Raw genomic sequence first — 14,211 nt, 5'->3', positions numbered from 1 at the left:
ATAATAATAATAATAATAATAATAATAATAATAACAATAATAATAATAATATTGGTCATTTTTACAGTGTTCATCAAGCACTTTTTTATTGGCTCTCCAGTTTCTGGCATTATGTTCACATTGATCTTTTATCTGTGCATATTTCCACTACATCGTTAGATATTTAAAGTCATCAGAAGGCCTTCCAATCGTAAAACGTTTTACAAGCATAAGGTTATTCATACTATTTTACTAAAGAAACAACGATGTAAGGATGTTTTTGTTCCAAACGGATGGAGTGAAATGTAGATAAGTCCACACAATATAAGTGTGAGAGGGGACTTCACTAAATGAAAAACGTTTAGGTAAGAAACTAAAAGCTTTATTTATTCCCATTCAGATGAACAGACTTGTCTCCCTGTCTCTACCACCGATCTTCCCGATGCGCACAAAGCATTTGGATCTGCTGTGCGCAATCAGAGAGAGAGAGAAGGAATAGAGACAGAGAGAGATTGCGGGGGGAGGGAGGGAGGGGGTGGAGGTGAATGGCAGGATGACTGAAAAGCCCAGTGACCAATCAAATCGTCGATGGGCTGGGCTCCACATTTTGACCCAGCGCTGCACGGGCCCTCAAAGTTTGTTTATTCGCGGAATGCAGTGTGTGATGAAAACGTGTTAGTAAGTGACCCCCCTTTCGACTAATAACAATCAAATGAAACTGATTGGGACGCTGGAACACGCTGTGGAGTTTTGGGAACGCGTACCGGTGCCATTTACGCACGGAACATGCTCGCGCGACGCTGCGCTTTAGCGCACCGGGATCCTCGATTGAAGAAACTCTTCAGAGAGTAGGTGTCGGTGTGCAGCAAGAGAGCCGAACTACAACGATCTTGATGCAAGAGCTGAGGACGGACTACCGAGTTTTAGAGAGAAGAAGAAAGTTGGCCGGCGCTCGCGGAGGTTTGAGAAGTAAACGTCCGCTCGCTTCACATCTCCAGGAGGGGGAAAAAAGCAAAGAAAAACTGTGATCGCTGCTTGATCAATGTGAAAGATTGTGGCAGGCTCTGACTCGAGACGCTGACAGTCCCCTGTAGTAGTCAAGATAAGCGTTGACTTGGCTAACAGAAGGGGTTAAACCGTATCTAAAGTTTGGAAAACCCAGCCTTTCTTTCCCGTACGGATCAACTCATTGGGTGGGAGCTGAGAGAGAGACAAGAGTCCCCAGCAAATCAGGAGCTAATTGATTAAAGAGACTTCATTTGAATAGGAGGGGGGCTGGCGAGGTGCCAATCGCCTTTCAAAGAAGCCCCCCGTATGATTAATCGTAGAGCATTATTGATAATCATAACGCGGCACATGCGCGGTGGATGGGCTCGATTTACGTAATTTTTGAGAGGGTTTTGTAGTCATTTTTTTATTCTTCGCCTGCTGATGTGCCAGCCAGCATGTCGCGGAGGAAACAAGCGAAGCCGCAACACTTCCAGTCCGACCCTCATCTCCCCTTATCGGAGCACAATGGTGAGTTCAAGTAACATATCGTTGCTTTTATCCAAAGAGCGTAAATATGTCACTTTCTGCTGTTTTATCTTGTCTGTGGTACCGTCTCGGTTTAAGTTTATATACTTTGATTTTGACTTTATACTTTAGTTTACTTATTTGTAATTTTTTTCTTTAATGCTTTTCAGAAAACATAAATCAAATGAATCAACTAAATTGACTTTATTCCATATTTAATATGAATTTAGAGTTACTTTTTGTATTTTTCTACATTCAGAACTACGTTCTCAAAATAATACGAACTTTAACATAAACTTTAAATAGGTAAAGAAAATATATTTATTATACGTAATTCTTTTTTACCATCTTGTAATGCCATATCTGTAAAATCTTAGTTTTTAGTCTCCAATTCAGCTTAAAATTACATACAAACGACTTTTCTGTAACGTGTCGCCAGCTCAGTTTCGGTCCTTTCCGAGGCTTCCCACCGTTCAGAGCCTCTCGATACGCGGAGAGATCACCGTGTCTCTCCGGCGCTGAATCAAACTTTTCCTGTGTCCCGGCCAATGCAACTTTTCAAACCTTGAGTTGCAGATTTATGCTTTTTAATAGAACAATGTTTTCCCACTTGTATGAAAAGCAACGATAGTAAGTTAGTGCTCGTTTGAGCGCCAGCGTCCTTTACAGTAAAAAGTTGGATGAAAGGAGAAGAAACATGCTGAAGAGAGCGTCTCCCACACACACGCACACATCCTCTTTAGATACCCAATCTAATCTACTCATCATTTAGATTTTAATTCACAAATAAGTTAAACTAACTCATAGACACGCTCACAATCCTACACAGCGATGTGTTTTATTACGAAATAATTTAAGGCTAAAATCTACAATGATAAATGAGCTCGTTGTAATTTACCTTTAGAAGCTCGCGCCTCATTTACATTTTTGTGGCCCTCTATTAAATAATGCGTTGTTTCATCTTTATAAATGAAGTGAAAATTATTTAAACGGTGCTTGTAGGCCTGACTTGAAATTGTTTTATACAAAAATGACATGAGAGCTGAAAACAGCAGTTCTGTATGAGGCTCAAAGTTTCAGTCCCAGTGACAGTATGAAGCCAGGGGGAAAAAGTGATTTTGTACTTTTATTTACAGACAATTTTAAAAATCATAAACTTCGAAATAAAATAACGACAGAAGACTGAGACTGGGAATACAAAACACGTATGTCTAAACAGGACGTTGCGTTGCAACGTGTATTTTTGTTAACCGACTTTTGGACACTAATTGAAGAGACTCGACAAGAAAATGTCTTGTTTTTATACAAGGAAATATTCGTAATTTAAATGCAGTCGTTTGCACTGTCATGTAGTGTATCCAGGTTTTTCTTCACTTAGTTTGTCTTATTTTTATTATTCTTATTTGAACAAACAACGAGATATGCCGATGTCAAAACATTCAGATAAAATGAGAAAATATTTGTAGAGTTGGATAGGCCTGTGGGATAAGGCCTATAAATTCAATATTTGCCATTTAAAACTCTCAAAGCCACATTGTATTTAGTATTGCCTGAAAAGCATGTGCAGGTAATTTAAAAGAAACATTTGCTTCTCTCAAGGAGAAAGTCATGCATAGAAAAAGTATTTGCAGCAAATTTCACGTGATTTTTAGGAACTTGATGATTAATGCAGGATGCAGTTAATTTCTGACTGCTGGTTTTTCTGCATTTTGCTTTAAATCTAATAAAGTTCATGAAAAGTTCCCTTTTGTCAGGCGGACTGCAGAAAGCAAAATTTCTCAATTATGTCCAATGCAATGACAAATGTTAAAACTTTTTCACATATGTCTTTTTGTAATTATAACTGTTTGGGCATATCTTCTTTAGCATTAGGGGTATTTAGCTGACAGAGCTCATAACAAATGATCTGTGTGTGTTCTATGGGAGCAGGAAGTGAGAACAGAAAGTCATTGTGTTTGTAGCCGAATGTCAGAGATGCTGAGGGCCAGTGGTTACTGGGAGGTCGGAGTGAGAGCCACAGAGGGTGGGATGTTGAGCTGTTTTAACCTTTGCCAGTGTCCCTCTGTGTGGAGTTGAGCGGAGTTCAGGGCCCAGTGTGTTCCTCTCTACCTCGCCATTGACCCTGCTGATCAGAGCTGCAGGCTCCCCAGCGAGGCCTGGACTCTTTATTTAAGTGTGTGTTTGTGTGTTGTGAAGCCTTATCAATGTTGTGGCCATCCCCCTTATGCCCTATCAGAGTGGCCCCCCTAGAGGAGAGATTGGCAGGGCAACCCACTATCCACTGTTGTTCCCTGCAAACAGAGAGTGCAGTTGCTTGTCATTTTGCCAGTGTTTATGTGGTGGGAGTCTAGGTGTAGCCTGAAGGACTTGCTTTGCCATTTTTTTTCCCTCCCTCCCCTTGAGCTTTAAGCATGTCACCGGGGCAGAGCTTCTCAGATGTGAGTCTTGTCTTGGACCTCGGCAGTTATAGTGGAACCCCATCTAGTGTTCAGTGTCTGGAGCCGATGAGAGCAGAAACCCTCCTGAAGTTACAAGTGTCAAGAGAGGCTCACAGAGGCCCCACGCAAAAAAATAATGTAGGATCTCTCAAAGCTCGCCGTCAACTTTTTTTTTTCCCCACTAATCCTTGCTTTCTTGGCTCTCATATTCACACTTTGGCCACTCTCTCTGAGGCTCTGTCTTCTTCTCTTTGTCTCTCCACCGCCCTTTAGCCCTGTGCACTGCTTTCATCGTGCTTTTGATAGAGATTCTATGGAAGTTTTACAGACTCCATCTTTCTACCAGCTTGACTTTATCTAAATTTTAATTCGAAGTTAATCCTTGCTATTTTGGGAATTAAGCCTAATGCGGGCATCTGCGATGTTTGCTATGCTAGACTTTTGTGGACAGTGGATTTGTGATCATGCATTGATTTAGTTTTGATTGATTTGATTTTAAAGAGATTTTCGGTGTCGTCAAGTAAAGTCAAACATATTATTGCACATTTGACAGAGCAAATCTCTAGCATTACATTAATGTTCTGATGAATTCTGATTGTAATATTTTTTTAATAACTTAAAGTTATTTTAATGTAATTTTCTTATTCCAAACTCAAGACGTAGTCGGTGAATAAGGGACTGAGTACTTAGGTCGAAAACAATTAAGATACAAATATTTTCCTCCAGTTCTTTCAATAGTTAAATGCACAGATCCGATTGGAGTATTTCAATTTTCATCTCGTTCTTTTTTCATGTTCTTGCATGTTAAAGTTATTGTTTTGAAATGTAAACTTTTTATTTAAATTTTTAAAATAGTGGTATTTCTGTGAGATTTTTTTATTATGCACTGCAAGAAATATCATCTTTGTTTTGAAATGATTTTTTGTCAAACATAGTTAATCTCATTAGCGTATGTTTATGGATGAAATTATTAATTCATTTAAAGCGCATAACACAATTTCTTAAACAGCATATGCATAGTGTGTTGTGTATTTTGTTGTTGTGCTCTGCGTTGATTTGGAGTATTAACACACATACATTTACAAATGGTATGTATTTATCAATTCTGCATCTGCCAGAAGTTTGTTTGACTAGTTGTTATTTTTCCTATTTCATGTCACTAATTATCATTAAGATTTTCTTCACACTTATTTGTGTACAGTCAGCCTCGAGAAAAGTGAAAAGGTGTTTGTGTTTCCTCGCGTTTCTCACACTATGAATTGAACACATTTTTTCGAAGTTGGGGTGTAGGTGGACGGGTGGGGGCTGAGGGTGACAGGGGAGATTCAACATGAAAAGTTATCATTAAAGTTGTATTTTCCCTGTTTGCATGGTTTGGTGGTGTGAGGGCCAGGGTTTACTGTCATGGCAACTTTGTGTTATCTGATGTCTCTGAGCAGAGAAACATTGAGGGAGATAATCCCTGAATTAAACAGGATCTGCTTTGAGTCGACTGAGATGAGCAGGGCCAGGCTGTGCCGACGATCCCCGCCGCTCCCATGCTGCGCGAACAATGGGAAGGCATCCTGTCTCTCTGTGGGGCAGGGCTGCACTTCTCTGGGTTTCATTTGCAAATGAATTCTTGGCCCTGATGAAAGTGTTGAGGGGCCGGAGCCACAATGAAAGGGATTCATAGAGAAATGCAATTTGTAAATCAACTTGTATGTTAAACAGTGAGATTTTAGTGTGACAAAGAGGGAACAGAATAGGGAAAGTCTGGATCACAGCAGTGGCTCTGAGGGCAGGGTGTCTTCTTGTCATTTTACTCCCTGACTTGTCTGTTTATCAAAATGGAAAATTAAAAAACCTGTTTCTGTGCGTATTTGAAAGGCAGTCATTACTTTTGAATTTCATCTCAGTGAAAAGTTTCTGTGTCTGTATTGCTAGATCGGTCAGCTGGTATGTCCAGTTTCTGAGTTTTGGGAAGTTTATAATGCCTGCATACTTATGCAACTCAAAGCACCAAATTGTTTATTTAGAAGAATTTAGTTATAGGTGTTTGGACTATTGTTTGTCAACTTTTTGGGGTCAAAGTTTGAAGTTAAAAATATGAAACCAATAAATAACTGCATTTTAAAAATGTTATTTAAAATTTTTACCATTTTCATTCGATGGTAGACATTTAAGCCATAGCAAATCATTTGCTATCATGTGTTAAACAAGTCTGTTAAGTCAAAATGGCTTTCATTTTTATTTCTCTTTGATTTTGTTGTTGTTGTTTTTTTAGTGTGTGCATGTAACCACCTTGATGCCAGAGGCTCTGTTGTTCGCATCTCAGTGTGACTGCAGCATGAGTGGATACAAATTAGTTTAGAGACATAGATAACCTGTCCAAGATGTCCATAGTCGGCTGAAAATGAGCAAAGTTGACAGCAAATTGAAAGTCTAATAAGTCCATCAAATGCTTGATTTGCACCGAGTGGACAAGAAGACTTTGAAGGACATGGAATATAGGAAATCAATATCTTTCTATGAAATTTCATTAAGGGCCAATGTCCACACTTCACTCTATTCTATATTTTGATGGATTATCTGGTGAAAATGATCGCCTTTGTTTGGGCTGATGAAACCCAGATGTAAATCTTCAAAGATCACTTTTAAGAAATATTTGAGTAGTTCCCATTGATTTTGTATCCCCCCTTATCGTATTTCCGTGGCCACTGCATTGAATGACGCCTTTTCTCATTTCTGTTGGCTTATTGTTGCCTTTTAACCGTTGTTTTTGTGAACACATCAAAGGGATAAGTGTAAAACTGATTAACTTAAGATTAACAACAATGGAATTTGAGGAGAAAAAGCTGCTTCTTCAGCTGCAAAACATTTCTAATCACTAATCCTCTGTTTCCTCTTTTTCAGGGGACACAGAACTTTGCTCAGAGGACCCCCCCTGCAAGGAGTCAGACGCCCACGTCTGTAGCAGATGTTGTGCTGAGTTCTTTGAAATATCTGATCTTGAGGAGCACCAGAAGAATTGCACTAAGAATCAGTTAGTTCTGATAGTGAATGAAAATCCTGTCTCCCCCACCGGAACCTTTTCACCTGGGTCTCCGCCCCATAATCCAGATGACCAGATGAATGAAACGGCTAATAACACTGATCAAACTGAGTGCAGTGACCTATTGGAGCCTAACACTCTTGAAAAAGATGAATCCATGGATGTCGACGTTTCCGGAATGAGCAGTGGTCATGAAGAGGAAGGCAGTCATACAGATGGTGGGAGCCCCATTAACACAGTAAGCAGCCATGGTGTCAGGGGTCCCTCTGGCCCTGCAGTAGGTACTTCCGCTATCTCTGCCCCTCTACCTCAGCTCAGTAACCTGACTGAACTGGGGAACTTCTCCATGATTAACAGCAATGTCATAATTGAAAATCTGCAGAGCACCAAAGTGGCTGTAGCCCAATTCTCCCAAGAGGCTCATTCTAATGGGGGGCCCAGGGTGGCAGTGCCAGCCCTCATGGAGCAGCTCTTGGCTCTACAACAGCAACAGATCCACCAACTACAGCTTATTGAGCAGATTCGCCATCAGATACTGCTACTGGCCTCTCAGTCCCCAGAAATACAGGTGCCTCCAACTTCTGCCTCAGCTTCAGGCACAATGGGGCCTGCTGCCAGCCCACTTACCACACTCAGCTCCCATCTCTCCCAACAGCTGGCTGCAGCCGCAGGCCTAGCACAGAACCTGGCCAGCCAGTCAGCCAGTATTAGCAGCCTAAAGCAGCTGGCTGCAGCGGCACAGCTACCTCAGTCCAACCCAAGCAGCAGTGAGACATCTCAGAGCATTAGCACATTGGGGCCATCAACAGTCAATGCCCAGTCCTCTGACAAGAGGCCGAGTCATATGAGTAGCCTCCACTCTCAGCTCAGCAACCCCTCACTAGCTAAATCATCAACACCATCATTTGGTATGCGTAGCTTGTTAAGCTCTGCGGTGAATCCCCTTCTACCTCAGCCCCCACCTGGTAACCCCATGTTCTCCAGCCCTCTGCCCAGTGTTGGCACTACTGTGGAGGACCTCAACTCTTTAGCAGCTTTGGCCCAGAGAACGAAAGGCAAGCAGCCAAATGTCACCTCATTTGAGCACAAAAGCAGCTCTGACGATGCTTTCTTCAAGCATAAGTGCCGTTTTTGTGGCAAAGTGTTTGGGAGTGACAGTGCTCTGCAGATCCACCTGCGGTCTCACACTGGGGAGAGACCATACAAGTGTAATATCTGTGGTAACCGCTTCTCCACCCGTGGTAACCTGAAGGTGCATTTCCAGCGACATAAAGAAAAATACCCACACATCCAGATGAATCCCTACCCTGTTCCTGAGCATTTGGACAATATACCAACAAGCACAGGCATCCCATACGGCATGTCCATGCCCCCAGAGAAACCTGTCACAAGCTGGCTAGATAGCAAACCAGTTTTGCCGACTCTGACTTCCTCAGTTGGTATGCTGTTGCCACCAACCATGCCAAGCCTGCCACATTTCATCAAAAAGGAAGATAATTCAATAGCCATAACAAGCCATTCTGTTTCTGCAAAGAGTGACTCAGGTGCTGCTGACCATTCAGCTAAAAGTAATGATGGAGTATTTGAAGAGGTTGAAGGTGCAACTCTGCCTACCTCAAATGGGAAAACTGAAGAAGGCAGCCACTCCTCAGGCTTCATGACAAATGTGAGCTCTGCTACAGAGAACATTGCTGATTACACAACATCTAACAGCCCGCCCATGATGACAAACCCGCTCATGCCTCTTATGTCTGATCAATTCAAGGCTAAGTTCCCTTTTGGTGGCATCCTGGATCCTCTCCAGGGGTCTGAGACCTCCAAGCTTCAGCAGCTAGTGGAGAACATTGACAGGAAGGTTACAGACCCCAATGAATGTGTCATATGCCACCGGATTCTGAGCTGCCAAAGTGCTCTGAAAATGCATTATCGCACTCACACTGGGGAAAGGCCCTTCAAGTGTAAAGTCTGTGGCAGGGCGTTTACCACCAAAGGAAATCTTAAGACACACTACAGCGTCCATAGGGCAATGCCCCCTCTTAGAGTCCAACACTCCTGCCCTATTTGTCAGAAGAAGTTCACTAATGCTGTGGTTCTACAGCAACATATTCGTATGCACATGGGTGGGCAGATCCCCAACACCCCTCTGCCAGAGAGTTACCCTGAGTCCATGGCCTCTGACACTGGCTCATTTGAGGAGAGAAACTTTGATGATCTGGACAACTTCTCCGATGACAACATGGAAGGAATGGAGGAAGGTCCAGATAGCAGTGTGCCGGACACACCTAGGTCAGCTGATGCATCCCATGACAGTCTATGTAACTCCCCAGCTCCCCCTGAAATGGTTTACCAAGAGGGGCAGCAGAAAAATGGCCTAGAGCATGCCCACAATAATGAAATTGAGACCAGCCAAATGAGGGCTGTGGCAAATGGCTTAGCTGAAGGGGATTGTCTCACCAATGACTCCTCATCTCTGGGAGGGGATGTTGAAAGCCGGAGCGCCGGGAGTCCAGCTGTGTCTGAATCTACCTCCTCCATGCAGGCGCCATCCCCCACGAGCATGCAGACACAACCACACAAATCCCCAAACCCTGAAGAAAGGCACCAGAGGGCCTTCTCTTTTGAGCACACCAGTGCAAGCCTCCTGCATCCTCACCCCTCCAACATTGGAGCCCTAGACCTGACATCTGTCAATCCCACAAAAGATCCCCTGGGCATGATATTCGCCTTCCGTGAGCGTAACACCATCAAGAACACATCCTGTGACATCTGTGGGAAGACCTTTGCTTGTCAGAGTGCCTTGGACATTCACTATCGAAGCCATACCAAAGAACGACCATTTATTTGCACGGCGTGTAACAGGGGTTTCTCCACCAAGGGCAACCTCAAGCAGCACATGCTCACCCATCAAATGAGAGACCTGCCCTCACAGCTCTTTGAGCCCTCCAACACCAGCTTGTCCTCCAGCCCAACCCCATCCCTCCTGTCTGTAGGCTCTCTCAACAAACCAGAGGTCAATGGCTTCCTTCATAGCTTCCACCAAGAAATCAAGGAAATGCCGCCGGGCTTGGTCACATCATCTGCCTCTACATCCCCAGTGCTTTCCTCTGCTCCACCACGCAGGACACCGAAGCAACACTTCTGCAACACCTGTGGGAAATGTTTCTCATCCTCCAGTGCTCTACAGATCCACGAGAGAACCCATACAGGGGAGAAACCCTTTGCCTGTAGCATCTGTGGCCGGGCTTTTACCACCAAAGGAAACCTCAAGGTAAATGTTGAAACATTCAGAAAGCCGTCAGTCTCCCAAAAGTATGTGTGTGTGAATCTTTGTGAAAAATGAGTCTCAGGGCTGCTATCTAGTTTAATATGATAATTAATTAAAGGTAAACATTTCAAAGAAAAAACTTCATGGAAAGGCTGAATCATTTAGCTTATATGATTATTGGGTAGATACTCCAAAGTGTATTCAGCTAAGACTGATTTAGTGCACAGACTTAACAGTCAGGGACAATTATTCTGCAACGTTGGAGTCTAGTTTTCCATAACAGATTCTGTGAAAACAGCCACATGCCCAAATCATTAAGAAAGACATGCTCATTGATCTACAGCATTTTCAGAGAATTGTGCAAATTAAAGACAAAGTATGTCAAGTATGTTGCGTGTCAGTCCTCATACTTAGAGTTACATTTTGGAAACGTGTTGACATTAACTTTCAAAAGTTATTTAAAATCAAGCTTTGGCTTTTGGTTGAAACTTGATTTATACAGGGATACGTACATTTGTTTGATGCTGAACTATAATGAACTTGGAAAATTCTCTGAAGACTTCAGAAGTATTTTATCCATGGCATACCATAAAGATAACTAATTGAACGTGTCTTGATGATTATTAAGCAGGAAAAAATTTTTTGTCAAAGAAGGGTACTGGCAGAGATAAAATGTCACGTGCAATGTATTTAAGTGCGTGACTTTTACAAAAAAATGCTCTGTGCCCCCCTTGTGAGATAAGCAAATTAAGATTTAGATGAAACAGCATGTATCCGTCTTGCCAAAATAAGTTGTTTACACCATGCTGGTACCTCTCACAACATAGGCAACTAAATGGTCCTTTGCAGCCAGGGTGTGAAGCTATTTTAATTTGGAGTCAAGCATTATTATTATTTTTTCCATTGCATCATCTCATGTGCAGTTCTTATGGCCAAGTTTGTAAACATCGCTAATTTTCATCCCACTTATGCTCTATCTCTCCTCCCTCCCTTTTATCCCGCTTCTCCCTCCTCCCCTCTCTCTGTGAAGGTTCACATGGGCACACACATGTGGAACAGTGCTCCCGCCAGACGGGGCCGCAGGCTCTCTGTGGATGGGCCAATGGCCTTCTTGGGTGCCAACCCAGTCAAGTTTCCTGAAATTTTCCAGAAGGACATGGCATCGAGGGCAAGCAACGGAGACCCGGCTAGTTTCTGGAACCAGTATGCTGCAGCCTTCTCTAACGGCCTGGCGATGAAGACAAACGAAATCTCTGTCATCCAGAATGGAGGCATCCCACACATGTCAGGCGGTGTGGGTAATGGGGGTAGCTCCCCCATTGGTGGCCTAACTGGCAGCCTAGACAAGCTGCACAGCATGGAGCCCAATGCTGCTCTTGCTGGTTTGGAGAAAATGGCCAACACAGAGAATGGGGCCCACTTTCGGTTCACACGTTTCATGGAGGACAATAAAGAAATAGTCACAAGTTAGAGCTTATGTCCTCAGTTGTGCACAGACAAATGAAGATGCCCAAAGGCATATTGTACACATACTGTATGTAGACACACAGGAAAGAAGAAAAAAGAAAGAACAAGACGGGGACAAAATCAAATGAACTGCTTTGCCCGCATTGAATCTTTACGAACACGAGTGTGAAGACAAGTTGCTTTTTTGTACAATGTACATGTTATAGTTTTACGGAGCTTATTTATTAGTGAGTATAACCTTGCTTGAAACCAAGTGGAAGCATTAACATTTAGGTTTTTCTTTGTTTTAAAGCCAGAATGGGTATGTATGGGTGCTTAAAACATGTGCTTTTGAAACTTAGAATATCTGGGTAGATTACCTTACCTTGGCATTAAGTTATTTTCTGTCTGTAGTAGCTATAACCGAACTGTCGATGTGATGCATTAGCCCTGTAATAAGCAAACAGACTTGCTGTAAATATTATACACTGATCTTCTGTAGATGGTCTAACATCTGTGTGTTCAAGCCACCCTCCTTTCATCAAAGCAAAACAATTCAGGCAAAGGACTAAATGTGGTGTAGTTCCTTTCTTTCCAATTTCTATTTACTGTTATTCTATTTAAGTACGACAAAACATTGAAGTTTGCTACATTTTAAGGGGTTTCTTTAGTGTTAACTTGTTCTGTTGTTACTGTTTCTGTGTATTGTACTTTCTACTTTTTGTTTGTTTCCATATGTTTCTTTTCTTCTATCTCTCTTTTTTTTGTTGTTGCTTGTATTTTGGTTATATGGAAAGCAAGTCAGAAGGGAACATTTGGTCTGGCCTTTTTTATTGGTTTTTGGAACTGAGACAGCCAATCAAATGAGCAGGATTCTCCATTAGTTTCTCAGCTGGATTTCCATGTTGCTGCTATGTCCCAGCATCCTCACTTACATCAAGTGCGAAGTTCTGTGTTGAAGCTTCTGTAAATATGTTCAGATGTGGAAATACAAACTCCCTTCTTAGAAAATGTACATACAGCTCACACAAGAGAAGTCAATCACGGCCAGGGGACAAAATGATAGTGTTTTTATAAATATAAATATATATTGGGTTTGACAACCTTCGGACTGTTACATGCACTTTCTTGGAAAGTTGGAAGATCTTTATGGGTCCAGTTTCTCTACACTTTAATACCTACTAACAACTAAGATACTGTAATTCTTTACTCAAATAATCAAATACATCAGTTTTCCAAAAGAATCATTGTGTGTTTGTGTGCCTTTTTTCCCTGCTTTATTTATCATAAATGTAATAAATTGTTTTTTTATTTTATTTCAGAGTTAACACAAAAACTATTTTGAAATAAGATCAGAAAAAAATATAAAATAACTTTGTATTAATATAATTTTTTTCTCAGGGCCAATTGTGCAGGTTAAGCAGCTCTCTTCAGTTTCTTTTTAAAGACAGACAGCTGAAGCACAAACTGTGGATGCAGTCTTCAGGGCTTACCTGATTTTTCATTCAAATCTTGAACGGCGTTTTAAACAATGAATTCTATTCCATTGCCAATCCTTGAAAGTGCCACTCTGCGGAATAAAGTAGATCGAGTTTTTTTTTTTTTTTTTTTTTTAATGCGGAAATGAAACTGTTACCTCTTGCCATTTATTTATAAGAATATCAATACACATTTTTCTGCCCGGACACGATATGTCAGCAGAGATTAAATGACGAAGGCTTTTCATGCGTTTTGGTGAAAAATGCTTTTCATAGAGAATGCGACGATCTTTCTTTTTGCCTCTGAGCCTCACAAGATCTCACGGTTAATCCTTTTGACGACATTAAAAGCGTTTCTTTCTTTTCTTTTTTCTTATTCAGACTGAAAAAGTTCCCCTTTGTATTTCAACAGCTGTATTTAATTTAACACATCGTTGCACATCCTGTAATACAGGATCTGTTAATTTATGTCCAGCATCCTCGGCGCTCTCCTCCTCCTCACCGAACCCAAATCTACAATATTTACGTTTTATATTTCAGGACGTAGAAGCTAAATGATCCTTAGCCTCAATGACTGTTTTCTTTTTATTTTCAGTCACATCTGCTCATTGAGCTCTGCTCGTGCAGGGCAGCGGCTTCCTGACAGATTATTTTAGAGTAGCCTACAGAAAGAAAAATAAGACAGTTTAACATTTTTCTACTCTGCTAATTATGACGAATACCTTTTTTAGTTGAAAACTTAAACTTCCGTCCATAAGGAACTGTATGCATCTCTTCTTGTATTTTTATAATAATTAGCCTATGATTATTATTATTATTCATAATCTTCCTCATTCTCCTTGTGTGTTGTTTAACTATCTACAAATGTTGGATTAAGAAATATATTGGATTAAAAATATAACTTTAAATATCTACAAAAATACTTATCATAAAAGGTCTACAGCTAAAACATGTCTGAATAAAATTAATTTAAAAAAAAAAAGTGTATTATTTATTTATGCAGACAAATCAAAAGCATAAAATAAAAATATACACAAGTAAGCACATGTTTGGTGC

The 14,211-nt window shown here is 41.3% G+C and overlaps 2 protein-coding genes across 3 annotated transcripts in view; one reads left to right on the top strand and one right to left on the bottom strand.

Moving 5' to 3' along the window:
• adcy7 (adenylate cyclase 7) overlaps positions 1-14,211 on the bottom strand; it is a 570,666-nt gene that overhangs the window by 286,539 nt on the left and 269,916 nt on the right. The window lies entirely within an intron of this gene.
• Positions 625-12,921, top strand: sall1a (spalt-like transcription factor 1a). Of its 2 annotated transcripts, none has more exons than XM_061045545.1 (3): positions 625-1,497; positions 6,828-10,234; positions 11,262-12,921. In XM_061045545.1, exons 1-3 carry the CDS (start codon positions 1,425-1,427, stop codon positions 11,700-11,702), a joined length of 3,921 nt encoding a protein of 1,306 aa, XP_060901528.1. In that variant the 5' UTR covers positions 625-1,424; the 3' UTR covers positions 11,703-12,921. The 2 variants fall into 2 exon arrangements, with proteins under 2 accessions (XP_060901528.1, XP_060901537.1); XM_061045554.1 differs by lacking the exon at positions 625-1,497 and adding an exon at positions 3,937-4,070.

Source organism: Labrus mixtus, chromosome 1 (genome assembly GCF_963584025.1).
Source record: "Labrus mixtus chromosome 1, fLabMix1.1, whole genome shotgun sequence".
In the NCBI taxonomy this organism is placed as follows: Eukaryota; Metazoa; Chordata; class Actinopteri; order Labriformes; family Labridae; genus Labrus; species Labrus mixtus.
This window is presented reverse-complemented; position numbering and strand designations above follow the sequence as displayed.

Excerpts from the sequence above, each read along its gene's own strand:
- sall1a (XM_061045545.1), top strand. The coding sequence starts at position 1,425 with ATGTCGCGGAGGAAACAAGCGAAGCCGCAACACTTCCAGTCCGACCCT. Across the intron at positions 1,498-6,827 it reads CCCCTTATCGGAGCACAATG|GGGACACAGAACTTTGCTCA; the intron begins GTGAGTTCAAGT and ends CCTCTTTTTCAG. Across the intron at positions 10,235-11,261 it reads CCACCAAAGGAAACCTCAAG|GTTCACATGGGCACACACAT; the intron begins GTAAATGTTGAA and ends CTCTCTGTGAAG.